Genomic DNA, 27,928 nt, shown 5'->3' with positions numbered 1-27,928 from the left:
AGTAGCGGGCTTCCCCATGGTCCAGGGCGCCATTGACTGCACGCATGTGGCTTTGCGGGCGCCTGAAGAAAATGCCGAGGATTACCGCAACCGGAAGGGGTTCCATTCGTTGAACGTGCAGTTGGTGTGTGACCACAGACAGCTGATACTAGCTGTCAATGCCCGCTTTCCAGGCAGCAGCCACGACGCCTTCCTCCTGTGCCAGACTTCTGTGGCAGACCTTTTCGAAGCCCCGGCTCACCCAGGAGGCTGGCTTCTCGGGGACAAGAGCTATCCTCTGTGCACCTGGCTGATGACCCTGCTCCGTGCGCCCAGCACCCCTGCTGAAGAACGATACAATGACAGCCATCAAGTGACCAGGAACATCATTGAGCACACAATCGGCGTGCTAAAGCAACGGTTCCGCTGTCTGGACCATTCCGGGGGAGCCCGTAAGTACTCGCCTGAGCGAGTCTCCCATTTCGTTGTAGTGTGCTGCATGCTGTATAACCTGGCTATCCTCAGGACTCAGCCACTGCCAGCAGACATTGGAGCACCAGCAGAGGAGGAGGAGGAGGAGGAGGAGGAGGAGCACCAAGACGGGAGGGAGGCACAAAGTGCAAGGGCCGTCCGTCAACGGCTTATTGCAAGTCGGTTCTAGGCCCCCTCTGAGGGAATGGCTTGTGCCATTAAAAGAACATGGATGGAACAGTTCCGCAAACCCTGAGCCGGTCAAGGCAACAAATAGTTCAAAGAGCAATCATGCACAATCTGAATAAAGACAATTATTTATTTAACAAATTGTGTGCCCTTCCAGCGTGACAAAGTAATACAGAGAAACCCAAAAAAAAGCAGTCAGACACATAAGCCGCCTGTGCTGCACCGAAGTCCTGCAGACTCCTTGCCAGTGCTGCACCGAAGCCCTGGACACTGCTTGCCAGTGACTCATTGGAGTCGGCCATCCTTGCCACTGCAGCCATGAGCTCAGTGTGCCTCTGCGCCGCCTGGGCGCCCATTTCAGCGAGGAGCCGCACCTCTTCTGCGCCCACTGTAGCAGGACTGGAGGCCAGACTCTCCCTCCAGGGAGAAGGCCGCCGAGCTTCCCTAACCCCCCTGCATTGCTGCAGCCCGCTGGGCCCTGGAGCTTCACCCTCCTCAGACCCTTCCCCCCTGCTCCCCTCCAGGGAAGACGTGTCCCCATTATGGCCATGGGCTGCCTCGGCTGAGGGTGGCACTGATGGTCCGGCTTCCTCTTCCTCCTCACCTTCAGAATCACTCACAGTGGCAGCTTGAGGGCCCGCCTCCTCACCTGGCGATTCACCATCTGAAAGCAGGGAGGTACAAGAGGTGCTTTAGCGTGAGGACAGGGCGGCAGCGAGGGAGGCATGAGTGCTGCAATGCACTGTATTGGTTCGATAGTGGCAAAGGATGCTAGTGTGAGGCACAAGTGGAAGGAGAGAGGTGAAAAGGTGATGACCTTACCATTGCTGTCCAGAACGGGGTCGGCATCTCCAGTGGCGACGGGGCCAATCAGCCGGCCTGCCATAATGCGCTGGACTCGCTGCTCCAGACCGCTGAGGTCTTTAAGGTGAGGCCGGCCTCCCCCCGGTCCGTTGCTGCTGCCTCCTATTGTGGGCCAGCTTGCCCTGCAAGAGAAAGGACGGGCTCTGAGTACAGTGTGAAGCCCTGATCTTGGCTGCACTGCCTCCCATGGTCGAATAGCCCTTACAGTGTGTAAAGTGGTGAATGTGCATGTGAGTTTCATGAAAGGCCCATAGGTGTTGGATGAGGACTGGGCATTGGGGCTTTCAGGACCCTTTGGCCATAAAGTGAGGTGCACATGCAGGGATGAAGAGGATACTGAAAAGGGTACTCACCCTGACAACCCGAGTGAGGTCGTTGTACTTCTTCCTGCATTGCACAGGGATCCTAGGCACCATGCTGCTGGAGGTCACTCTGTGAGCCACCTCCCTCCAAGCTTTGCGGTAGTCGGTGGGCAGCGGCCTCCTGCCACTGTCCAGAAACAGGATAGATCGCCTGTGCTCCACTGCGCCAACCAGAACCTGCAGGGCCCCCTCACTCAACCACTGCGCTCGCTCCCTGGCCCTCTCCATGGTCCTAGGCGTTAGAATATGTCAGCAGGTCTGTCCAGGCTGAGAATCGGGGCTCCAATGTACAGGGCGTGGCTGCAATCCAAATCGACCCTCCCCCTTTAAGAGCTGACCGGCGCCAGCGTGTCTGCCTGCAATCGGTAACTGGCCGCACCTGCGCTGCGCCCGCCCTCAGTGGTAGCACCTTGCTTCTCCAGCTTAGCGCCTTAGGACAGTCGTGCAGCGCCTGCTTTAGCACTCCAAGCACCTCTTGGGGCGAAGCAGGTCAATTTCGCTGAAGGTGGCGATAATTTGCGCCGGGCGCTAAATTTCGTGCCCGCTCGACTATAACGCCCCAAACGTGGTGATACTGAATTTCTAGGCCAAGGACTTTTAAAAATTAATGTAAGCAAAATAACAGTCATGAAGAAAATAATGACACTAAAGAGTAACAAATCCCCAGGATCAGATGGTTTCCAATCCAAGGTTTTAAAGAAAGTAGGTGAGCACATTGCAGATGTCCTAACTCTAATCTTCCAAAGTTCTCTCGATTCAGGAACCGTTCCTTTAGATTAGAAAATTTTGCAAGTCACTCCACTATTTAAGAATGACGAGAGAGGGAAACCAGGGAATTATAGACCAGTTAGCCTAACATCTGTTGTCGGGAAATTATTGGAGTCTTTAATTAAGGACAGGGTGGCTGAACACTTTGACAATTTTCAGCTGATCAGAGAGAGCCAGCATGGATTTGTGAAAGGTAGGCCATGCCTGACAAACCTGATTGAATTTTTTGAAGAGATGACTAAAGTAGTGGACAGGGGAATGTCTATGGATGTTATTTATATGGACTTCCAGAAGGCATTTGATAAAGTCTCTCATAAGAGACTGTTAACTAAGGCTGAAGCCCAGGGAATTGAGGGCAAATTATTGACCTGGTTAGGAAATTGGCTGACCGGCAGGAGACAGAGAGTAGGGATAATGGGCAGGTACTCTGGCAGGATGTGACGAGTGGTGTCCCACAGAGATCTGTGTTGGGGCCTCAACTATTCACAGTATTTATTAATGACTTGGATGATGGCGTAGAAAGCCACATAACCAAATTTGCCAATGACACAAAGATAGGCGATTCACACCATGTGATATCAAAACACGGCTGAGCGCACTGGATACAGCAAAGGCTATGGGCCCCAACAACATTCCAGCTGTCATGCTTAAGACTTGTGCTCCAAAACTAGCCGCGCCTCTAGTCAAGCTCTTCCAGTAAGCTACAACACTGGCATCTATCTGACAATGTGGAAAACTGCCCAGGTATGTCCTGTCCACAAAAAGCAGGACAAATCCAATCCGGCCAATTACCGTCACATCAGTCTACTGTCAATCATCAGCAAAGTGATGGAAGCTGTCATCGACAGTGCTATCAAGCAGCACTTACTCACCAATAACCTGCTCACTGATGCCCAGTTTGGGTTCCGCCAAGACCACTCGGCTCCCGACCTCATTACAGCCTTGGCCCAAACATGGACAAAGGAACTGAATTCCAGAGGTGAGGTGAGAGTGACTGCCCTTGACATCAAGGCAGCATTTGACCAAGTGTGGCATCAAGGAGCCCTAGTAAAACTGAAGTCAATGGAAATCAGGTGAAAACTCTCCACTGGCTGGAGTCATATCTAGCACAAGGGAAGATAGTTGTGGTGGTTGAAGGTCAATCATCACAGCCCCAGGACATCGCTACAGGAGTTCCTCAGGGCAGTGTCCTAGGCCCAACCATCTTCAGCTGCTTCATCAATGACCTTCCCTCCAACATAAGGTCAGAAATGAGGATGTTCACTGATGACTGGACAGTGTTCAGTGCCATTCACAACTCCTCAGATAATGAAGCAGTCCATGCCCGCATGTAACAAGACCTGGACGACATTCAGGCTTGGGCTGATAAGTGGCAGGTAACATTTGCGTCACAGAGGTGCCGGGCAATGACTATCTCCAACAAGCGAGAGTCTAACCACCACCCCTTGACATTCAACGGCATTACCATCGCCGAATCCCCCACCATCAACATCCTGGGGGTCACCATTGACCAGAAACTTAACTGGGCCAGCCACTTAAATACTGTGGCAACAAGAGCAGGTCAGAGGCTAGGTATTCTACGGTGAGTGTCTCACCTCCTGACTCCCCAAAGCCTTTCCACTATCTACAAGGCACAAGTAAGGAGTGTGATGGAATACTCTCCACTTGCCTGGATGAGTGTGGCTCCAACAACACTCAAGAAGCTCGATACCATCCAGGACAAAGCAGCCCGCTTGATTGGAATCTCATCCACCACCGGTGTACCGTGGCTGCAGTGTATACCATCTACAAGATGCACTGCAGCAACTCGCCAAGGCTTCTTCGGCAGCACCTCCCAAACCTGCGACCTCTTCCACCTAGAAGGACAATGGCAGCAGGCGCATGGGAACACAACCACCTCCAAGTTCCCCTCCAAGTTACAAACCATCCTGACTTGGAAGTATATCGCCGATCCTTCATCGTTGCTGGGTCAAAATCCTGGAACTCCCTCCCTAACAGCACTGTGGGAGTACCTTCACCACACGGACTGCAGCGGTTCAAGAAGCCTGCTCACCACCACCTTCTCAAGAACAATTAGGGATAGGCAATAAATGCTGGCCAGCAACGCTCACATCCCAGGAACTAATAAAAAAAAGGCGGCATTATAGGCAGTGTAGATGAAAGCTTAAATACAAAGAGATATCGATAGATTAAGTGAATGGGCAAAACTGTGGCAAATGGATTTCAATGTAGACAAATGCGAGGTCTAAAAAGGATAGAGCAGGATACTTTCTAAATGGTGAAAAGCTAAAAACCGTGAAGGTCCAAAGAGACTTGAGGGTCCAGGTACATAGATCAGTAAAATGTCATGAACAGGTACAGAAAATAATCAAAAAGGCTAATGGAATGCTCACGTTTATATCTAGTGGACGAGAATACAAGGGGGTTGAAGTTATGCTGCAGCTGTACAAAGCCCTGGTTAGACCACACCTGGAGGACTGTGAGCAGTTCTGGGCACCACACCTTAGGAAGGATATATTGGCCTTGGAGAGAGTGCAGCATAGGTTTACCAGAATGATACCTGGACTCCAAGGGTTAAATTAGGAGGTGAGATTACACAAATTAGGGTTGTATTCCCTAGAATTTAGAAGGTTAAGGGGTGATTTGATCGAAGTTTTCAAGATATTAAAGGAAACTGATAGGGTAGATAGAGAGAAACTATTTCCGCTGGTTGGGGACTTGGGGGCATAGGCTAAAAATTAGAGCCAGACTATTCAGAAGTGAAATTAGGAAACACTTCTACACACAAAGGGTGGTAGAAGTTTGGAACTCTCTTCCGCAAATGGCAATTGATGCTAGATCAATTGTTAATTTTAAATCTGAGATTGATAGCTTTTGTTAACCAAAGGTATTTAGGGATATGGGCCAAAGGCGGATATATGGAGTTAGGTCGCAGACCAGCCATGATCTCATTGACTGGCGGAACAGGCTCGAGGAGCTAAATGGTCTACTCCGGTTCCTATGTTCCTAGGTGTGGGACTGTTGGTGAATGGGGAATTGGGGTTGCATTTACTGATATCGCAATGGAATGAATTCCTCACGGACAGCCCGGACAGAAAGAGGCTGTCTACATTGCCTCCTCCCTTGCTCCTCAGCTGCTCGCCATATAGATGGTGGCAAGGGCTGTGCCCTCATGGTGGCGAGGTTGTGCAGCATGCAGCAGACTACCACGAATCTTGACACCCACTCTGCTGAGTATTGCAGGGCTCCTCCAGCGCGGTCCAGGCAGTGGAAGCGTTGTTTCAACATGCCAGTGGTCTGCTCTATCACATTTCATGTGGCAGCATAGCTTTCATTGTATGCAAGCCGCCCACATGTGCATGGGTTGCGAACCGGGGTCATGAGCCATGTTGTCAGCGGATCGCCCTTGTTGCCCAGTAGCCGCCCTTTGGTTTGTCGTGGTAGCTGAAATGCAGATGGCACAGCGGACTGCCACAGAATGAAGGCATCATTACTGCTGCCAGGATACCGGGCATTGACCTGCATGATTTGTTGCCTATGGTTGCACACCAGCTGGACGTTGAATGAGTGGAATCCTTTTCAGTTGCAGTACATCTCAGAGTTGACATGCAGCGCCTGCAAAGCAATGTGCACGCAGTCAATGGCAGCCCGCACCATGGGGAAGCCTGCAACCCTCGCAAAGCCACGTGCTCGCTCCGCCTACTGCTCTCTGGCAAGAGAGAATGAAATGTAGTCAGGTCTCTTGGAATAGAGCGCCTCAGTGATCTCCCTTATGCAACAGTGGACGGCAAACTGTGAGATGTTGCAAATATCTCCAGCTCCAGTCTGGAAGGAGCCCGACACATAAAGGTTCATGGCCATGGTCACCTTCACGGCCACTGGCAATGCGGTCCTTGCTCTGCTCTGATATTGCAGTTGTGGCTGCAGCAGGTGGCAGATTTCAGTGAGAACATACTTACTGAAGCGCAGACGTCTCAGACATTGTTCCTCGCTGAGGTTCAGGTAGGAGAATTGTTCCCTGAACGCCCTGGGCAGATATGGGCTCCTGCTGAGAGCCCTTCTCCCCCTCCTCCTCCCTCTTCCCGCAGCTTATCCTGCTCTGCGTGGTCTCTGTTCATTCTCCAAGTCATGCTGTATTCCAAGGGGAATTCCTACTAGTGCACCCATGTCTGCGGAAGCCTTGAAGTCAGGACAAAGTTCGTCAGCACCTGCTACACCACTCCCTGTAGATTTTAGCAGCTTTAAAGAACTCTAGAAAGTGCTAAATACTTGTACAATAATAGCAACAGCCAGTAGAAATCAATCAGCAACTAACCTGAAAGTAGTTGATGATCCCTTTAAATAGCGCTGGTGGGGGGTCCTTCCTGTTACTGAACGTGTGTTCAGTTGTGCGAGCTTAAGCGAGGACATTAGCTGGAGCGTTGAGCTCCAAAATGACAGCGCTGGCGTCCAATCAGTGTTGCACGCTGATTGATGTCATGATCTGCCTACTCTGCATACTTCTGGTGGATGTTCACTGCGTGCACGCTAACGCTCTCATCAATATGGCGTCTGGCACGACTCACACCAGAAGTGTGCTCGTGCACCGTGGATGCCATTTTGGACCTCTAAGGGCATACTCGCAGCACCCAAAAATGGGTGGTACGGATCCGAATTTTGCGCCCTGTATCTTTTAAAATTGGCTAAAAGCCATTGACCTAGAAAGTCTCTTTCCCGATCCAAATTTTAAAAAGAAACAATTCAGTTGAGCCAGACCCCAATTCCACCCCTCAGTCCTGCCAAGCCTCGGGTTCCCCCTCCATACTTCTGCCGAGTGCCAGAATAGGTGTTCCCCAGGCACAGAGCAGAGGAAAAAGGCACTGAGACCTATTACGTCAGGTATACACCCCCAGTGTGTCTTTCCAGGATTTCCTGGAACTTCCCCACAGAATGCAAGCCCAGTGTTGGTATTTTAATGAGGCGGGAGAGGTGTCATTTTCTTTTGGCTCTACTTTCTGGGCATCCCAGTGCAGGAGTGTCTGTACATACCTGCCTCTATGGCTAGACACTGGAGTCCTTCCAACTGGAGTATCACAGGGGTAACAGAGGCAGGCTGGACGAGCATCTCATTTTAAAATTTTATTCTATCTGTCCTCCTGATTTGAGGCACTCAGGCCTTCTGGCTGCTGATTTCCATCATTAGCCAACAGGCCCTGGTCTTGGAGGCCTGATGCAAAGCCTTCAAGTCTGAGAGGTCTGCGGCTGCACTTAAATTAATTTTTTAGGTACAAGACCCAACTAGGGGGCTGGCCTGCTCCAGAAGTTCCCCAGGCCATGCAAACAGTTGAGGAAGGAAATGTACGTGTACTTTCTTCCTCACAGGCAGAAGACATCTCAGGTGCACTGTACTTGTCTAAAAGGAAAATCCGTCCTATTGGATCAGAGGCTATCCCCTGCATGGCATAAAGACCCCTATTATAGTAAAACAGTGAATCCTCTAACTCACTGTGATCCACTAGTTTATAATTAAAATTATAATATATAAAACATATAACACCACAGTTTCATAATTTGCAGCATGATGGAGCTTAGCTTCCATCACAATGGTCACTTTGAGAAATGTCCAACATTGAATATTGTGGAGGTACTGTACAAACCAGCAAGGCCTGAGGTATTTTTACAGAAAATGAGTGCACAATTTCTGAGGCTGCACCAGAAAAATGTATAAAAGGATTTATATAAGGACATTTCATTATAATGCAGTCCCTCTGCTACATTGTGCATGAAAATGGTCTTGAACCTGCTACATGGCAATCCTTGAGTCAAAATTATGCTTCTCAAAGCCAGCTCATATATAAGCTTGTGACAAGTTTCAATATGGTCACTGGCTCAAAAGTTGCAGTGTGTATTGATCCTGTCACCGTTCGCTGCAACCTGCAATTCTTTGATGTCAACGCTGTTGCTTTGTGTAACAGCTTCAATATTATATCAGCAAGTCAGTGCACAGCAGATACTTGCTCAGGCACTCCTGTTACTGACTCTACAGAGAGCTATGACAGGGCATACAAGAGCTTGAGAGTAGCATAATAATAATAACAGGATACAGAATTACACGTTTTTAGCTCAGTACACAGTGCCAAAAAACTTTCATTTGTATTTTTAACCATTGAGAACTGTATAGCAAATTTAGAACAATTTATGTTTTTGTTTATATAACAGCAGCCTTTTTCCAGAGTTGATTCCAATTAAATCTTGTTCCATGGTCCCATATATCTCTAATTCAAGATTATAGAATTAAGCATATGCCATCAGAGAAAATGTTTGTAAGTAATTGTGAGACCATATCTGTTTCTGTCAGCTGTGGCTCAGTTGGTAGCACACTCACCTCTGAGTCAGAAGGTTGTGGGTTCAAGTCCCACTCCAGGGACTTGAGCACGTAAATCTAGGCTGACACTCCAGTGCAGTGCTGAGGGAGTGCTGCACTGTCAGAGGTGCCGTCTTTCAGATGAGACGTTAAACCGAGGCCCCGTCCACTCTCTCAGGTGGACGTTAAAGATCCCATGGCACTATTTCGAAGAAGAGCAGGGGAGTTATCCCCGGTGTCCTGGCCAATATTTATCCCTCAATCAACATAACAAAAACAGATTATCTGGTCATGATCACATTGCTGTTTGTGGGAGCTTGCTGTGCGCAAATTGGCTGCCACGTTTCCTACATTACAACAGTGACTACACTCCAAAAGTACTTCATTGGCTGTAAAACGCATTGAGACGTCCGGTGGTCATGAAAAGCTCTATATAAATGCAAGTCTTTCTTTTTTTCTAACTGGGCTTCTGTGAGTTTGAATGTCTTGTGAGTGTGAGTGTTTCTGGCTATGTGCGGGTGTCTGTGTGAGTACAGGTGTTTCTAGATCAGTGAAGGTATCTGTTTCTGCATGTGGGTGTTTGAGTGAATTGCCAATAATTGGGGTGTGGGTCTCTGTCTTTCTGTAGTACTCCAGGTCTGGACCTTAATGTATCTAAAGGAAGGCCGAGATTGAAGCAGAGTCATAATAAGGCCTGAGCCTCAGTTTTTGTGTAGCAAGGCGTAGGCCTCTGTTAATTTGCAGTAGTTGAGGCCTGGGTCTTATTGTATTTATAGGAAGCCCTGGGCCTCAGTGTGATGGCAATAATTGAAGCCTGAGCCTCAGTTCTCTATAGTAACCAAGACCTGAGTTTAATTTTAACTGAGTGATTTGGTCTGTTGCAAGATAATTGATTCCTGGAGTTTTGGTTGAATCAACAATTGATGAATTCTGTCCTTACAGGGTAATTCAGGCCTGGGGTTTAGCATTGCTGGAGGAATCGACAATCCTCATGTTCCAGATGATCCTGGGATTTTTATTACCAAAATTATCCCTGGTGGGGCCGCTGCTATGGATGGACGACTTGGGTAACTAACTAGTAACTTACAGAAAAGACATTGTTCAATAAGAGCTATTGTACAGTAAGACATTGTATGTGTTTCTGCATTGAGAGGTGCTCTCACTGCTGGTGACTAGCTTTCTGTGCTGCACGCTCTGTGCTCTCACTAAGCAGGTTGGCTGGTAGTGGTGGTTGGAGCTGGATGCTGAATATGGCAGGGCTTAGTCGTGATATTTGCTGGTATGCTGTTGATGGCCCAAGAAGTGATGGGGCAGTCAAATCCCTCAGTCTGCCAGAACACAGAAGGATGCTAATTCCTGCATTAGTCAGGTTGGAGAACATCCTTCTCCATTGGAATTGCTTCTTCTTTCCTCCACATGAGTTCTCCCTCCTTCAGTATGCACTACAACTCCAGATAGAGTTCATGCTGCATTGGGGCCTCTTGTTTGTCAGATAATTACTCTTTAATGATCACTCTTCAATTTTAAGCATGTGAGCCAGAAAACATTCCCATTCTGAATTGTTGAAGTGAGCCATGCTCTCCTTGATATCCTATTAATGCTGGACACTTGTCTCACCCTCGTATTGTGAGCAATCTGACTTCTGCCCCTTTGTTGCATTGCATGAACCATTAGCGTACATTTGTGCATTTTAATTTTCATCATCTCAGCCTCACTTTTTACATCAGCCTTTACACCCTGTAACATTTGCATTACTGGTGAATAATTTCAGAATCGGGTCTTTCTGTTTAGGGATGGGGTGCAGAATGTCCACTTGAAGGAAATGTTCACTCTGTCTACTCCTGGAAATCTCACCCTTGATTGCTGTTGGTGTTTTCAGGGTCAATGACTGTGTGCTGCGAGTCAATGATGTGGATGTTTCAGAAGTCGTTCACAGTAAAGCAGTGGAGGCACTGAAGGAGGCGGGACCTGTTGTTCGACTGTTAGTCCGTAGAAGACAGCCTGCTGCAGAGGCTATATTAGAAGTGAATCTTTTAAAAGGACCCAAAGGTAACTTTCTAATGGCTGAGCTCATATGGAAGTACCACACATGCAAGGGAACTAGAGAAAGATAGAACTAGCTACCCATCCATCCCCAGAACTCAAATCTTGGTTTCCTTGTTATTTTAACCTGGTTTCCCTGGAGAGATGTAGCAACAGCTCTTGAAACTCTCCACTGGTATCTCTTCCTCCAAAGTCAAAGCAGTGACATTACAGCATGTGTTTCTTTCCAAAATATGGGATATTAGCAATTGCTTCTGCATACACAACACAAACAGCACCTCAGTATTCCTTGCTTCAGTAACACAAACAGCACCTGGGCTTTCGTAGTCTTAGTAACACAACATTCTCATCCTCAATAAACAGCACCTGCACTTCCCCAGTCTCAGTAATACACAGTGCCTGGGCATTCCCAGTCTCAGTAATACACAGTGCCTGGGCATTCCCAGTCTCAGTAATACACAGTGCCTGGGCATTCCCAGTCTCAGTAATAAACACTGCATGGGCATTCCCAGTCTCAGTAATACACAGTGCCTGGGCATTCCCAGTCTCAGTAATACACAGTGCCTGGGCATTCCCAGTCTCAGTAATACACAGTGCCTGGGCATTCCCAGTCTCAGTAATACACAGTGCCTGGGCATTCCCAGTCTCAGTAATACACAGTGCCTGGGCATTCCCAGTCTCAGTAATACACAGTGCCTGGGCTTTCCCAGTCTCAGTAATACACAGTGCCTGGGCATTCCCAGTCTCAGTAATACACAGTGCCTGGGCATTCCCAGTCTCAGTAATACACAGTGCCTGGGCTTTCCCAGTCTCAGTAATACACACTGCCTGGGCATTCCCAGTCTCAGTAATACACAGTGCCTGGGATTTCCCAGTCTCAGTAATACACAGTGCCTGGGCATTCCCAGTCTCAGTAATACACAGTGCCTGGGCTTTCCCAGTCTCAGTAATACACAGTGCCTGGGCTTTCCCAGTCTCAGTAATACACAGTGCCTGGGCATTCCCAGTCTCAGTAATACACAGTGCCTGGACATTCCCAGTCTCAGTAATACACAGTGCCTGGGCATTCCCAGTCTCAGTAATACACAGTGCCTGGGCTTTCCCAGTCTCAGTAATACACACTGCCTGGGCATTCCCAGTCTCAGTAATACACAGTGCCTGGGATTTCCCAGTCTCAGTAATACACAGTGCCTGGGCATTCCCAGTCTCAGTAATACACAGTGCCTGGGCATTCCCAGTCTCAGTAATACACAGTGCCTGGGCATTCCCAGTCTCAGTAATACACAGTGCCTGGGCATTCCCAGTCTCAGTAATACACAGTGCCTGGGCATTCCCAGTCTCAGTAATACACAGTGCCTGGGCTTTCCCATTCTCAGTAATACACAGTGCCTGGGCATTCCCAGTCTCAGTAATACACAGTGCCTGGGCATTCCCAGTCTCAGTAATACACAGTGCCTGGGCTTTCCCAGTCTCAGTAATACACAGTGCCTGGGCTTTCCCAGTCTCAGTAATACACAGTGCCTGGGCATTCCCAGTCTCAGTAATACACAGTGCCTGGGCATTCCCAGTCTCAGTAATACACAGTGCCTGGGCATCCCCAGTCTCAGTAATACACACTGCCTGGGCATTCCCAGTCTCAGTAATACACAGTGCCTGGGCATTCCCAGTCTCAGTAATACACAGTGCCTGGGCATTCCCAGTCTCAGTAATACACAGTGCCTGGGCATTCCCAGTCTCAGTAATACACAGTGCCTGGGCTTTCCCAGACTCTGAGGCCGAGAAATTCAACTTCTGTGAATTCAGCGATGCGGCTGCTCCGTCTGTGCCGGCGTGAAGCCCGAACTAAATCCAGCTTCGAGCCTCATTTAAATGACACATAGTGGCAGCTTCCTTGCACAGACCTGCATAATTTTGTTCCTGCGATCGGCCACTAGCTGTACATTGATAGAGTGGTATCCTTTTCTGGTGATGAAAATTGTTAGCTCGTGTTCCTAATGGCCATGTGTGTACAGTTAGTCGCACCCTGCGTGCAAGGGAAGCCAGCCACAAGCTCTCTCCTGTTGACTGCTGATGTCTGTGGGGAATGTGATGTAATGCTCGGCCCTAGCAAATAGGGCATTGGATACCTGCTTAATGCAGCTGATGATCCCTGTATCAGACTTAAAGGAGCCAGTGGTGTAAAAATTCAGGGCTGGGATAACTTTGAGGGCCACCAGTATGGCTGCTACCCTGCCCAGCAGGCCACAGGTCCTGTTGCAGAGGTTTACGACAGCCTGTCTGGAGAAACGCAGCCTCCTCCGGCACTGCTCCTCAGTTAGGTCCAACAAGCTGAGTCTTGGCCTGTAAACACCTCATCTGATCTATTCTGCGAGGCCCAGGTGGTGGCGGTGGTTGTTGCTAAAGCTGCTGCTCCTCCTCCAAATTTTGCTACATTCAGAAGAATGGATCCCATAATAAGCAGAGAATCCAGACTAAAGCATTGTTAGACAGCAAAAGTGTAGAAGAAATACTCCTGGCAATCCAGGCAGCAAAAGATGCTGTGATCCAGTGAGCGCCTTTATACTGCTTCAGGGGCTCTGACACCAATCCCGCTAGGTTTTGCTGGCAGGTCCAAGAATGGGTGGAGGATCCACAAATTTGAGTTAAAAAGCAGTGTTCGGGAGTATGACATCATTGGCGCATGATTTTGACCTTTTAATTAGGACCTCACTTGCCTGGGGCGGGTGCCAAACATGCAGCTAGAAGCAGATGTTAAAATGGTGGGTGTGAGGGAACGGTGCGGGAAGTATGCGGAGCGGCCGTAGACACCATTTTAACCCCCAATGCCCACACTGTTCCCGCTGGGTGGGGATTGGGGGAGGGGGGGTTAAAATCAGCCCTTAAAACTGTGGACAATTGTGATTAAGCGCAATAACTTGCAATCTGACTTGAGAAAATAGTACAAGACCATAACCAAACCACAGTAATCAATTTCATGCGGATAAACTACAAGGTATGAGGGTCAAGCTTAATAATATAAACTGGGGGAGATCTGCTTAAGTATAAATCTGTCAAGGATTAATGGACAAGATATTCAGGATAAGTACATATATAAATGCAGCCAAGGGACACAACAAAAATACTCTGAAATATATTGACATAAAAATTAAGAAAGTTGTTTGCTTGAAAATTAATGGGGAGGTTAGGAAAAAGGTTCACAAAGTTGCAATGAGAGGGATGAGACTAACCAGCTGGCCCAGTATAAGATCATATAGAAGCATGTCAAAAAATAAATTAGGTGTGCTAAGAGAAAAAATAAAATGAGACAAAACAACAGATGCAAAACATAAGCCTAGAGATCAACAGTTAACTAAGTGTTGCTTTAAGTTTTTGTGTGTTACAAAACACACTTGTTAACCCTGGTTTTACTGGCAAGTGGACCAAACATGGTGAGTGTGCTGTCCTGTGAAACAGCAAGAATAATAATGACAGCCAGCACATAAACCATCATTTAAACCCTTGCAACAGCACTGGGGGGAGCAGGACAAATGCTAATGATGCAGTTTTGTTGTGCTATGGAGCCTGTCATTCTCAGGTACCATACAGGAGGAACATAACAGTAAACCTTGTGTTCAACCAGACATCATAAGAAGCACTTTCCTGCTTTTTGAAGTCATTTTCAGTCAATTGCTGTGTTAGTGAAGCATTGAATTAAATCTCCGAATTGGACAAAAATGGAGCCAATAGCCTGTCAAAATCATAAAGATCACCACCCCTTAGTTGTTGTCTGCGCTTTGCACAATAAAGTACAATAAGTACCTCATCAACATATTTCAGTGGTGCTCCTGGCAGATTGTACATGATATGCTGGAAGCGCTATGTGGGGCATGGGCTGGAATGTTGTGTACCAGTAACCAGTGAACTTCCTTCTGTTTCTCCAAATATGACCCTGGAACTGCAGTCTTAATACAAAGTAGTCAGATTCACAGATGACACCAAGCAAAAAGGACAGTTTCTGACGAGAGCTCGACAGGGTGTGCTTGTGGGCTGATCGGTGGTAAATGAAGTTCATTATGGAAAAGTACACGGTGCTATATATTGAAAGTAACGGTAGGAAGCACGTGTACTCCATAAACGAAACAGATCTTGCAAAAAGGAAGTTGAAAGAGACCTAGGGGTGTTAATTGGCTTGTCTCTTACCATGCTTAAACAGTGTTAAGCAAATATATTTATTTTTAAATGGGTGCTGGCTGGGTCATGTTGCCAAATCAGTTGAGTTGAAATTCCCAGCTGTGCAGTGCTCTGGTCTGGCTGCACCTGGAGTACTGTTTACAGTTCTAATTGTTGTGACATAAGGGGTTGTCCAGGCCCTAGAGAGAGGAATAAGGCTGACTCCTGATGTTAGGAGATGAGCAATGAGAGGAGCAATTTGGTACACTATGGCTCTTCAGACCTAAAAACAAGTACCTCAGAGGAAACCTTTTGGAGGTTTATAAGACACTTAACAGAATAGAGAAGGTAAACACAAAACAATTTCTCTCAGATATGCTCTAGCAGTCGGACAAGAGAACAGTTTCAGGGTTATAAAGGACAACTTTAGAACTGAAATCAGGAAATATTTATTTGCACGAAAGGGTGATTAAGAGGAACGGAATGCCCGGTAGAGTGGTTGAAGCTAGGACTTTGCACTTATTTAAGACATAACTGCGTACTGTAATGAAAAGACAGCAGTATTCTGGAAGAGTAGGATCAAGTGGACTGAGTGACTTTCTCCATCGTGGACTTCATTGCTACTAATATTGAGACTGCTTCCAATACCCTTGCCCACCAAGCTAAACCGCCCCCAGGTTCCCCCCTGCTCTAGCCCTGAACCCACCTCTCTCTCCAGTTTCTCTTTCATCTCCCCTCATGCCCTCTTTGAGCTCACCTTGTGTATGAAACCCACCTCCTTCTCCATTCACCCCATTCCCACTAAACTACTGACTGCCCAGCTGCACTTCCTGGCCCCCATGCTAGCTGATGTTGTAAATTGTGCCCCACCCTCAGGTACTGTACTCCTCCCTTTCAAGACTGTGTATTCACCCTTCCACAAAAAAAACTACCCTTGACCCATCTGTCCTTGCAAACTACCACCCCATCTCAAATCTTTGTTTCCTCTCCAAAGTTCTTGAATATGTCACCTCCCAAATCCGTGCCCATCTTTCCCACAACTCCGCATTTGAATCTCTCCAATCAGGTTTCTGCCTGCCACAGCACCAAAACAACCCTAACCAAAGTCTCAAATGACATCTTCTGTCACTGTGACTGTGATGCATTATCCCTCCTTGTTCTCCTCAACCTTTCTGCAGCTTTTTACACGGTTGACCACAGAAACCTCCTCCAATGCGTTCCTCTGTTGTCCAGCTCAGTGAGACTACCCTTGCTTGGTTCTATTCTTACCTATCGTATCTTACCCACAGTATCTCCAACAATGGCTTCTCTTCAAGCCCCTACAACGTTTTCTTCAGAATCCCCAAGGATATACCCTTGGCCCCCCCCTCCTCTTCCTCATCTGCATGCTGCCCCTTGGTGATATCATCTGCAGACATGGGGTCAGCTACCACATGTACGCTGGCGATACCCTTTCCACCACACCTCTCGACCCTTCCACTGCCTCTGTGTTGTCAGGCTGCTTGACCAACATTCAGTCTTAGATCAGGCTGAACCTGACTGCAACCATGGCATCCTATTCGACCCTAAACCAGAATTTCCAACCCCATAATCCCCTCCATGATAAAAACTACCTACTTTTACCTTGTAACTTTATTCGCTTCCACCCCCGCCTCAATCCATCTGCTACAGAAACCCTCACCCATGCCTTTGTAACCTCCAGACGCGACTAATCCAATGATGGAGAAAAATGTAAAAGGAGATGGAGTCTTTACAGGAAGCAGGGAGTTAGAAGCATAATCCAGGTAATTGTGGGGGCCGGTGGAAGTTCTAATAGATACTTTTGGAAGTCCATTGCCACAGATAAGGAGCTTCTGACGAGAATGTTCTTCTCACTCACTAGGGGTGATTTTTGTCTCACCCTGTTTTTCAGAGTAAACAGGGCAGTAGCAAGATGCATTTTCTTTTTTAAACTTACTGTTGACTTGCTGCCGGAGGCTTACCTGATGCAGTTTTCAAGTGGGCCTCTATTTAGGCAGTCACGACTGCTGCCTGAAGCAGGTGGGAGCCTCACTGATATATTTAAATCGGGATCTGATGATATATTTAGGACCCCAATGCAATTTTGGTCATCCACTCAGCTAAGCGTGCACTGCGCGTGCTCCGCACAATGAACCGGAACAGTCTGGCGAAATCAGCATTCCTTAAAGGGACCGCTTGAGACCGTTCAGAAAACATTCACGTTAAGTTTTTTAAACGATTTTTGTGGGACCAACAGGAGCATGAATCGCCCTGCCCTCTGCTGGTCCCGTCGCAGCCCCCAATCTATCATCTGACCCCCTGCATGGTGTTTCTCTGGCTCATCTCTATGGAGGAGCTGCCAGTTTTTCCACTGTCTGCCCATTCAGATTCAGGGGCTTCCTGTCCACACTCATGCAGCTCTGGCAGCTCGTCAATTTTATTACTATGAGGCTCCTCACCAAAATCAGTTGGACCTTCTGCTGACGACATTGAGTGGATGGTACAATAACCCGCCCACTGCCCACCCAACTCAAAAATCTCTCACTCCATCTCTTGCAATAGCTTTCCACAGATATCTATTACAAGTATATCTAATGTCCTCAGTGCTGTGTCCAATAGCTAAGTATCTTCATTGTCCGGTTAAAACTTCTACCTTTCCAGACTCTGAAGTGTTTAAAGTATTTGTTACTTGAATTACAGTTTGAAATCACTCTTAAAGTGTTAGAATATTCAACTTTCCACTATTTGCGGCTGTTATCTCATAGAAAATGTACACGTTTTGAAAGCCTCCAAGCGGGTTCAGTCCTCAGCGAGTTATTGGGCATTTGAAGAGGCAAGATGAGTGCAAATTCCTTTCTAGCCAACAAAGCCACTGTATTTAGCCACCCAATGTACATAAAGTTTGCAGCCAGTAGTGGCAGGGGCACAGTTGTGCTTGTTGGCCATTGTGATAAATGGATTATTTAATGTGAACCCTCATGCAGCCACTTTATAAATGCACTTATAGTCACAGTTATAGTGTGTGTGGCTCCCAGAAATCATTGTTTGGAACAGCTTGGGGTGAGCATTTTATGAACTGCAATGTTAAGACATTCCATGGCAGCCTTGTTCCATTCAAAGGCCAATCAAATGCAAAAGTCTGACTTGTTCTTTAACGCATAAAGCCCTTCCAAGTAGGCACCTCCCTGTTCATCACAGCCTGAGTGTTGCACAGCCCCTTCTCCAGCATTGCACTGTCACAAATTAAATAACGTTGTTTTTCATACTCTGTCTCTTAGGTCTAGGCTTCAGTATTGCTGGAGGAATTGGGAATCAGCACATTCCTGGCGATAACAGTATCTATATTACCAAAATCATTGAAGGAGGAGCAGCCCAGAAAGATGGTAGACTGCAAACAGGGGATCGGTTGCTTGCTGTGAGCACTGTTTTATATTTATATACACTTCAATATGTTTAATCACCTTGCTCTTTTTGAATATGAAACTGAGATGTATTTTTATAGTAAATTACACACTACAAAAACAAATTCAGAGGAATGACCAGCGCTTAAGTGTACATTTAATCAACAAACTGGATGAAGTAACAGTTAGGGTTGATGAGGGTAGTGTGGTTGATGTTGTGTATCTGGACTTTCAAAAGGCGTTTGATAAATACCACATGGTAGACTTGTTAGCAAAATTGAAGTCCATGGGATCAAAGGGACAGTGGCAGCGTGGATATGAAATTGGCTAAGAGACAGAAAGCAGGGAGTCGTGGTGATCGGTTGTTTTGAATGTATGAATTGTAACACTGTGGTGGTGCTTTTATGGATGGTGTAAATGTGAAAACCTTGCTCTTTGTGCTGGACAGGTCAATAACATCAGCCTGCAGGAGGTACGGCACGAAGAAGCTGTGGCTGCTCTCAAGAACACCTCGGATATGGTTTATTTAAAAGTTGCTAAACCTGGTGGCAGTCACCTCAATGACGTATACGCGCCTCCTGACTACGCCAGTAGTAAGTATTTACAGTTTGTCAATTGAACAGCGTTACCTCCCTCACTGACAATATTGCTACGAGGGTTGAAAACTTGCGCAAGATAGTCTTTGTGTGGAGCGCCCCAATAACTCAGTTGGTTAATTTTATGCCCATTGTAAAACTGAGCCATACAGACCCGGAAAATTCCAAGTTTGAATGGAAGTCTGTGCTCAGTTAGCTAGTCTCAGCTGTTGCATGGTATGGGCTCCAGAGTTACCCTTATCACTCTGGGTTATTGAAGGGATAAATGAAGTTGAGTTCCCACTCGATTGCTAACGGCCCTGACAACCGATCTTGACACTTACTTGGTCTTGGCATGCAGCCTCTAGGCCACGTAATTTTCCATCATTGGTGGGAAGTAGGCCAGTGGGATTTAAATGAGGCCTGGGAGTTAAAATACCCTGGGGGAAAAATTCGGTATCGCCCCATTTTGGGCGCCGTTGTCGGCCGTGCGCAAAGTTCAGCGCCTGGCGCTAATTATCGCCTCCGACAGCAAACTTGGCTTTTATCGCCCCTGGAGGCGATTGGAGCGCTAAACCAGGCGCTTCACACCTGTCTTAAGGCGCTAAGGCTGAGGAGCGAGGCGCTACCTCAGAGCGCTGGCGAAGCAAGGAAGGGCAAATCAAAATAAACCTGCAAAGTGCTGCTCAGTACTCAAAACTCCTTCACACAGCGTTGAATCTCTCCAGAGGTCTCTCTCTCTCTCTCAGACTGCGTGTTGCAAAAATGTCACCGACAAAAAAAGGCAGGAAGCGGTCGCTTTTAAATAGCGCTCCCCCAGTCCCTTTCTGACAGCATAACGCTCCCCTCAACCTGTCGTTGCTAGTGGCAGGCGGTAAGGCAGGGGGCGCCACTCAATATCCGGTCCGGGGTGCTAACGGGGTGTTGCGCACTCGAATGACGTCACAATCTGCCGGCGCAGGAGATCGTGGCGGTAGTGTTTAGTGCCGCCGCAAAATGTCTAGTTAATTTTGCGAGTGGCGCAAACATCGCCGCGCCCAGGCGCTAGTTGCTTTACGCCCCAATTGGCGCCCTCTTAAGGCGCTAACGGGAGGCGCAAACAACTGAATTTTCCCCCCCCGGACCTCATTTCTGGAGCAGCTGTTGAGTATCTAACTCATATCACCGCCTACCCGCCCAAAACTAGCCCGGAATTAAAATCAGGACCATAGTCTGTTATCAGCCCTGTTGCCACTACCATGAGACTTTCCTCAGCCTGATCCATTACCCACCTAGACATTTTCTGTAGCCTGGCTCCCTATACCTCATGATGCACTCCTTCTTCTCACACACACCAGACACAGACTATAGTTTGATGCATTTACCAACCTGATCTACTTCTCATTCTGACGTGCTCCTCACCTGACATACTTCTGCCTGATTTACTCCCTCGCCTGGACCACATTGTGGGCTGCCCCACTCTCTTGCCAGACGTAGTCCATAGCCTGTCTCCCTCACTATAGTCAGTCTGGAACCTGGGTAGTTCTCACTGTCTTCCTGAGAGGAAATGTCTGTCCTCTGCTAGACAACAGTAAGTTTATGTGTGGAGATCACGGGGGTGAGCCCATTTCCCAGTTCTCAAGAAACAACATTTTGATGCTCCAGTATACTGCAGGACTGGGCGGCTTAGCAAAAGTCATATTTATTTTGGCTAATTTGTAACATTTGGATTTGAGCTGTCACTAACTCACAGCATTTATCTTTCTGTTGCAGCATTTTCGGCCCTGACTGATAATCACGTGAACTCTGGTATGGGTTACATGGGTGGAGTTGAGAACAAACCCTCATATCCGCTGCCGGCTATCACTTCGGGGCGATACTCTCCAGTCCCTCGGCATGTGATGGGAGACGAAGACTTCACGAGGTCAGTTCCTGCTGATACATTGCAACAGAATGCTGGGCTGTAGTATTGGGGTGAAAAAAATTGTAAATGTAGGCTATAAGTTTTCCTTAGCACAAAGGATATGGGAGGTTTTGATTGCTTGGCAGCTCTCATGATGGAATGGAGGTCATATGTAAACAAAATCTATTGTCAATTTCTTTGAAGAAATAAGGGACTTGGTGGACAAGGGGAACTAAGTGAAAGTTATATATTTAGATTTCAGCTTTTGATACAGTGCCACATCAGAAGATTGATTCGTAAGATTGAAAGACACGGAATGGGGGAAACTACTGAACTTAGCTAAATCAGAGGAGACAGAGTAGCTGCACATGGAACGTTAGCATGGAAAAATAATAATTAGGTTGTCTCAGAGATCAGCGCTCAAGAATTTATCTATAAAAGCAGGCATTTCAGTCTCAATGTCATTTGTAGCAATATATGGGGATAAAATTCCTGCAAGTAGCTAACCTTTAGTGAAAAAAATAGACGAATAAAAACTAATGGAGTGCAAATAGAATTATACTATTTATCCATTAATAAAAGATACAAACAGAACATCTTCAAAACTGGCATTCCTAATCCTGTCGTTGTAGGATATGTGGAACACCCCTTGTTCCAGTCTGACTCAGGCCTCCTCCCTGACCCCTTCCTCCAGTACAATAGTAAAACACTGCAGATGCTGGAAATCTGAAATGACCACTTTCTCCATTACATTGACAGCTTGTCTTTCAGTCTATTTTGCCCTAAGTTTTCCTATTGTACAAAATTGGATTAACATTAACAAAAAGTTCTGATAAAAGTCAATGGGGGAGAAATTCAGTTGTTAGCGCCACCCGTTAGCGTCTTAAGAGGGCGATAAGTGGGGCGCGAGCCAGCTAGCGCCCGGGCGCGGCGAGACCTGCGCCTCTCGCGAAATTGAGCAGACATTTAGCGGCGGCGCTAAACCGCAACGCCCGCTCAGCTGCGCACGCAGATCCTGACGTCATTTCATGGTGCAACGCCCTTGGGGCGCCCTGAACTGGAAATTCAGTGGCGCCCCCCTCCTTTCCGCCTGTCGCTCCCAGCGACTGATTGACTGGAACGGTTCCCAGTCACTGTGGGGCTGGGGGGGGCGCTATTTAAAGGGGGCTCTTCCTGGCTTCTTTGTGGTAGCCATTTTTGGACCACTCCTTCTGAGAGAGAGAGAGAGATTTGCAGAGAGACAAAGGGAGAGAGCTTTCTGCATTGAGTCAGCGCTCGCTGAGGTACTTTTGGCTTCTGACCAGAACTTTGTAGTTGGTTTGCTTTTTCACCGGCATAACCTTGAGTGGCCACATACTATGGGGGCTGCAGTGGGTGGGAGCGTTGGGCTTCTCCATTGCATTGAGAGGGCACAAAGAAGCAGATAGAGAGTGCCAATCATGGCCAGACGGAGGAGGGCCAACAGGCGTCGGCACATGAGACCTTATCGTCCCAGGGTTTTCCGCCAACAGTTCTCATACCTCAATATGTCTGAGGAGCAGTGTTTTCGGAGGCTGTGATTCAGCAGGGAGGTGGTCACTGAGCTCTGCCACCTGCTTCAGCCAGAACTGCAGCCTCAACTGAGGAGCAGGACGTCTCTGTTGGTGGCAGTGAAGTTCACAGTGGCTCTCAACTTCTATGCCACCGGCTCCTTTCAATCCGCTACCGGGGACATTGCCAATATCTCCCAGTTCGCGGTGCATTGCTGCATCCGTCAAGTCACGAATGCCCTCTTTAAAAGGAGATGTCAGTACATCTCCTTCCCCATGACCCCGGACAAGCAGCAAGAACGCGCAATGGGATTTGCAAGAATAGCTGGCTTCCCCATGGTCCAGGGCGCCATTGACTGCACGCATGTGGCTTTGCGGGTGCCGCAAGAGAATGCCGAGGATTACCGCAACCAGAAGGGGTTCCATTCGTTGAACGTCCAGTTGGTGTGTGACCACAGACAGCTGATAGTCGCTGTCAATGCCCGCTTTCCAGGCAGCAGCCACGACGCCTTCATCCTGCGCCAGACTTCTGTGGCAGACCTTTTCGAGGCCCCGGCTCACCCAGGAGGCTGGCTTCTTGGGGACAAGGGCTATCCTCTGTGCACCTGGCTGATGACCCCGCTCCGTGCGCCCAGCACCCCTGCTGAAGAACGATACAATGAGAGCCATCAAGCTACCAGGAACATCATTTGAGCACACAATCGGCGTGCTCAAGCAACGGTTCCGCTGTCTGGACGATTCCAGAGGAGCCCTTCAGTACTCACCTAAGCGAGTCTCCCATTTCGTTGTTGTGTGCTGCATGCTGCAAAACCTGGCAATCCTCAGGACTCAGCCACTGCCACCAGACATTGGAGCACCAGCAGAGGAGGAGGAGGAGCAGCAGCACCAAGACAGGAGGGAGGCACAAAGTGCAAGGGCCGTCCGTCAGTGGCTTATAGCAAGTCAGTTCTAGGCCCCCTCTGAGGGAATGGCTTCTGCCATTCAAAGAACATGAATGGAACCGTGCCGCAACCCCTAAGCCAGTCAAGGCAACAAATAGTTCAAAGAGCAAACATGCACATTCTGAATAAAGATGCTTCTTTATTTAACAAACTGTGTGCCCTTCCCGCATGACAAAGTAATAGAGAGAAACCCCAAAAAAAGCAGCCAGTCACATAACTGGTTCTTACAACCTGGAGACAATGAACAAAACAGTAACCAAAAAATGACCACGATCCTCAGCCTTCAATAAAACATTTAACAGCATTTTGCCACACCTCCTACTTTTTGCCCTTCAAGGGTGATCTGCTTTGCTTGCGAGATTCGCCCCTTCCCACCCTGCAGCTCCTCCGCAATGGGACCCCAGTGGCTGCAGCAAGGCTGGGGGAAGGCTGCTGAGTGTCAGAAACTGAGACTGCAGATGCCCTTGAGGTACGGCCTGGACCAGCTCTGGGCCTGGAGGGCCCGGCTGCTGACTGCTCCAACTCTGCATGGGCGGCAGCAGTCTGTCCTACAGGTGGTGGCAGCTGCAGTGGAGAAGTGACAGTGTTGGCAGCAGGAATGCTGTCATCCTGAGAGAGGACAGCAACTCCCTGTTTGGACGACACACTGGCACTCCCACGGCGCAGCACTGCAGCATGCGGAGCAATCTGCTGAAGCACAGACTGCTGGCCTGTTGCGGCGCGGCGAGGGCCCAGGCGATTCGTGCCCGATCCAGCGAGGGTGGCAGCAGTCAGTGCTCGTGTGGCCTCAATCTGCGTCTGCATGAGACCAGCCACTGACTGCATTGCAGCACTAAGCACTTGCGTGGCAGCCGCCTGTGCTGCGCCGAAGTCCTGGAGACTCCTTGCCTGTGCTGCGCTGACGTCCTGGACAATCCTTGCCTGTGCTGCGCCGAAGTCCTGGACACTCCTTGCCAGTGACTCAGTGGAATCTGGCATCCTTGCCACTGCAGCCATGAGCTCAGTGTGCCTGTGCTCCGCCTGGGCGCTCATTTCAGCGAGGAGCCGCACCTCTTCTGCGCTCACTGTAGCAGGACTCGAGGCCAGACTCTCCCTCCGGGGAGAAGGCCGCCGAGCTTCTCTACCCCCTCGCGTTGCTGCAGCCTGCTGGGCCCCAGAGCTTCACCCTCCTCAGACCATTCCCCCCTGCTCCCCTCCAGGGAAGGCGTGTCCCCATTATGGCCATGGGCTGCCTCGGCTGAGGGTGGCACTGATGGTCCGGCTTCCTCGTCGTCGTCGCCTTCAGAGTCACTCACAGTGGCAGCTTGAGGGCCTGCCGCCTCACCTGGCGAATCAGCATCTGAAAGCAGGGAGGTACAAGAGTGGCTTTAGCGTGAGGACAGGGTGGCAGCGAGGGAGGCATGAGTGCTGCAATGTACTGTATTGGTTCGATAGTGGCAAAGGATGCTGGTGTGAGGCACAAGTGGAAGGAGAGAGGTCAAAAAGGTGATGACCTTACCATTGCTGTCCATAATGGGGTCGGCATCTCCAGTGGCGACGGGGCCAATCATCCGGCCTGCCTTAATCCGCTGGATTCGCTGCTCCAGATCGGTGAGGGCTTAAAGGTGAGGCTGGCCTCCCCCGGTCCATTGCTGCTGCCTCCTGTTATGCGCCAGCTTGCCCTGCAAGAGAAAGAACGGGCTCTGAGTAGAGTGTGAAGCCCTGATCTTGACTGCAGTGCCTCCCATGGTCGAATAGCCCTTACAATGTGAAACCCTGATCTTGGCTGCACTGCCTCCCATGGTAGAATAGCCCTTACAGTGTGAAGCCCTGATCTTGGCTGCACTGCCTCCCATGGTCGAATAGCCCTTACAGTGTGAAGCCCTGATCTTGGCTGCACTGCCTCCCATGGTCGAATAGCCCTTACATTGTGTAAAGTGCTGAATGTGCGTGTGAGTTTCCTGAAAGGGCCATAGGTGTTGGATGAGGGCTGGGCATTGGGGCTTTCAGGACCCTTTGGCCATAAAGTGGGGTCGACATGCAGAGATGAAGAGGATTCTGAAAAGGGCACTCACCCTGACGACCCGAGTGAGGTCGTTGAACTTCTTCCTGCATTGCACAGGGGTCCTAGGCACCATGCTGCTGGAGGTCACTCTGTGAGCCACCTCCCTCCAAGCTTTGCGATAGTCAGTGGGCAGTGGCCTCCTGCCACTGTCTGGGAACAGGATCAATCGCCTGCGCTCCACCGCGCCAACCAGAACCTCCAAGGCCCCTCGCTGAACCGCTGGTCCTAGGCTTAAGTATGTGGCAACAGGTCTGTCCAGGCTGAGAATCAGGGCTCCGATGCGCAGGGTGTGATTGCAATCCAAGATCAAACCTCCCCTTTAAGAGCTGACCGGCGTCAGCGTGTCTGCGTGCAATCGCTAACTGGCCGCACCTGTGCTGCGCCCGCCCTCGGTGGTAGCGCCTCGCTTCTCCGGCTTAGCGCCTTAAGACAGTCGTGCAGCGCCTGTTTTAGCGCTCCAAGCACCTCCTGGGGCGAAGCAGGCCAATTTACCAGTAGGTGGCGATAATTTGCGCCGGGCGCAAAATTTTGCGCCCGCCCAATACTTACGCCCCAAGTGGGACGATACTGAATTTCTCCCCCAATGTGAGCTTGTTAAAGCCTTAGTAAAGTCAAGCCTGTACAGTAGGGGGTGAGGGCACGATGGTAATAAATTAATTTTCACGGGGACCCCAGACACCATTCCTGATCGCCTTTAATAATGTAAAGCTGTCCTTCCGTTGTAAATGTGATCACAAATCTACTCTGGAGGAAAAGTTACTTAAAAAGTTTAAATTACCTCATTAAAAGTTATTTAAGATCCAGAGTTTTTGTTGATATTTAATATATTTTCAATCAAGAGGTCCTGTCTCCTTCATTGGGTGTAAATGGTTTGTTGGAATTGTAGCACATGAGGAGTATCTGTCATACCACTGTTAGTGACTGTTAAGGTAACCACCGTGCTTAATTTCTTTGCTTTGGGCTCATTCCAGCTTCATCTGGGATATTTGTAACATTTCTTAGGCAGCTATCCATAGATGCTTCAGGCTGTGATTAATGTGAGGCTGAGTCAGAATATTGGAGTATGCCACATTCTACTCTTAGACAACTGGAGGAACAGAAAAAAAACATATTTTAGAATGATGGCAATGAAACAGAACTTACACGGCAAGATATTATAGTGTGTTATGTTGCATTGCTACAAGGAATGCTTATTTGAGTGAGTGAATGAGGAGATAATGAATGAGAAACAAGAGATGATTCTAGCAGTGAACAAGGGGCGATCTCCACCCTCCCCTCCTCCTACTCCCTTGATCAGCTTGCCACCCAGATTCTTCAGGGCCCTCACCTCATAACGAGTCATGAGTGGTAGCTTAGGTGGCCACTCCCTAAGGGCATGCGCTGCCTCCTGTTAATTGTGCTGTTCTGATGGAAGCTGTGTCCGAGGGGTCGATTTTAACTTCGAGCAGCGTTTGGGCAGGCGGTGGATGGGGTGAGTCGGCCGCTCACCCAATGACATCACCGAATGGCCCAACCATTTTGAGGGTCATGCCATATTCAGATGTCATTGATGGCCCACCCAAACATTTTTAGCAGTGATAGGCAGCCCGTCCAATTGGAAGGCTGGGCCCAGCGCCCATTCAAACAGTGACTGAACCTTTTAAGGTGAGGTGTCCTTTCACTCTCTAGAGGTTTTTGCTGCTATTGGAAGATTTAGACTACAACATATCTCAGGCAAGAGCATCTGGATTTAGTGACTCAGCAGTGCAGGTCCTTGTTGAGCAGGTGAGGGCATGCAGGTAGGTTTTCTTCCCCTCACATGGCAGGAGGGTAGCGAGACAGACTCTGCAGCAGGCCTGGAGTGAGGTAGCTGAGAATGTCAACACCCAGACTATCACCTCAGAACATGGGTTCGCAGTTACAGTTGCTTCAATAATCATATCCAAACAGCAAAGGTGAGAATTACGGGGGAGAAGTTCAGTTAGTTAACGCCTCCCCTTAGCGCCTGGCAGGGGCGCTAATGAAATAGCACCGGGATGAGGCGAATCCAGCGCCGCACACCAAATCCAGTCACCACTTAGCGCCGCCACTAACAGTTAGCGCCTGGGGCTTTAGCGTCAGGCAGATTGTGACGTCAGTGAGTGTGAAACGCTCACTGAGCGCCCAATCTGCCAAATTGATTATCGCCCCAGCCTTAGCGCCTCGCCCCGACAATGACAGGAAGAGGTGTGAAGCAGGCAGATGGCAGCTCCAGGGGCAATATTTAAAGGGATGAGTCGCAGCTGTCAGGTTAGTGCTGTTTCACTGCTTCCTTGTCTGTTTGCGATTGTGCAAGAGTTTAATTCAGTCATTTAAAATTTCTTTAGTATCAGGAGTGTCATGGCTACTAAAAATTTGTTACATTCTGAC

General features: G+C 48.6%; 1 protein-coding gene across 6 annotated transcripts in view; it reads left to right on the top strand.

Moving 5' to 3' along the window:
- The window catches only part of dlg3 (discs, large homolog 3 (Drosophila)), a 774,284-nt gene that overhangs the window by 460,147 nt on the left and 286,209 nt on the right, over positions 1-27,928 (top strand). For all 6 annotated transcript variants that reach the window (XM_085998120.1, XM_085998110.1, XM_085998103.1 and 3 more), the window contains 5 exons: positions 9,919-10,043; positions 10,856-11,025; positions 18,447-18,583; positions 19,018-19,162; positions 20,897-21,047. In XM_085998120.1, coding sequence (XP_085854246.1) covers positions 9,919-10,043; positions 10,856-11,025; positions 18,447-18,583; positions 19,018-19,162; positions 20,897-21,047 — 728 coding nt within the window. The remainder of the gene's footprint in view (positions 1-9,918; positions 10,044-10,855; positions 11,026-18,446; positions 18,584-19,017; positions 19,163-20,896; positions 21,048-27,928) is intronic.

Source organism: Somniosus microcephalus, chromosome 1, assembly GCF_052327205.1.
Source record: "Somniosus microcephalus isolate GS21.2 chromosome 1, FLI_Smic_1.0, whole genome shotgun sequence".
Taxonomy (NCBI): Eukaryota; Metazoa; Chordata; class Chondrichthyes; order Squaliformes; family Somniosidae; genus Somniosus; species Somniosus microcephalus.
Note: the sequence above shows the minus strand (reverse complement) of the source record. Positions and strands in the feature narration are given on the sequence as shown.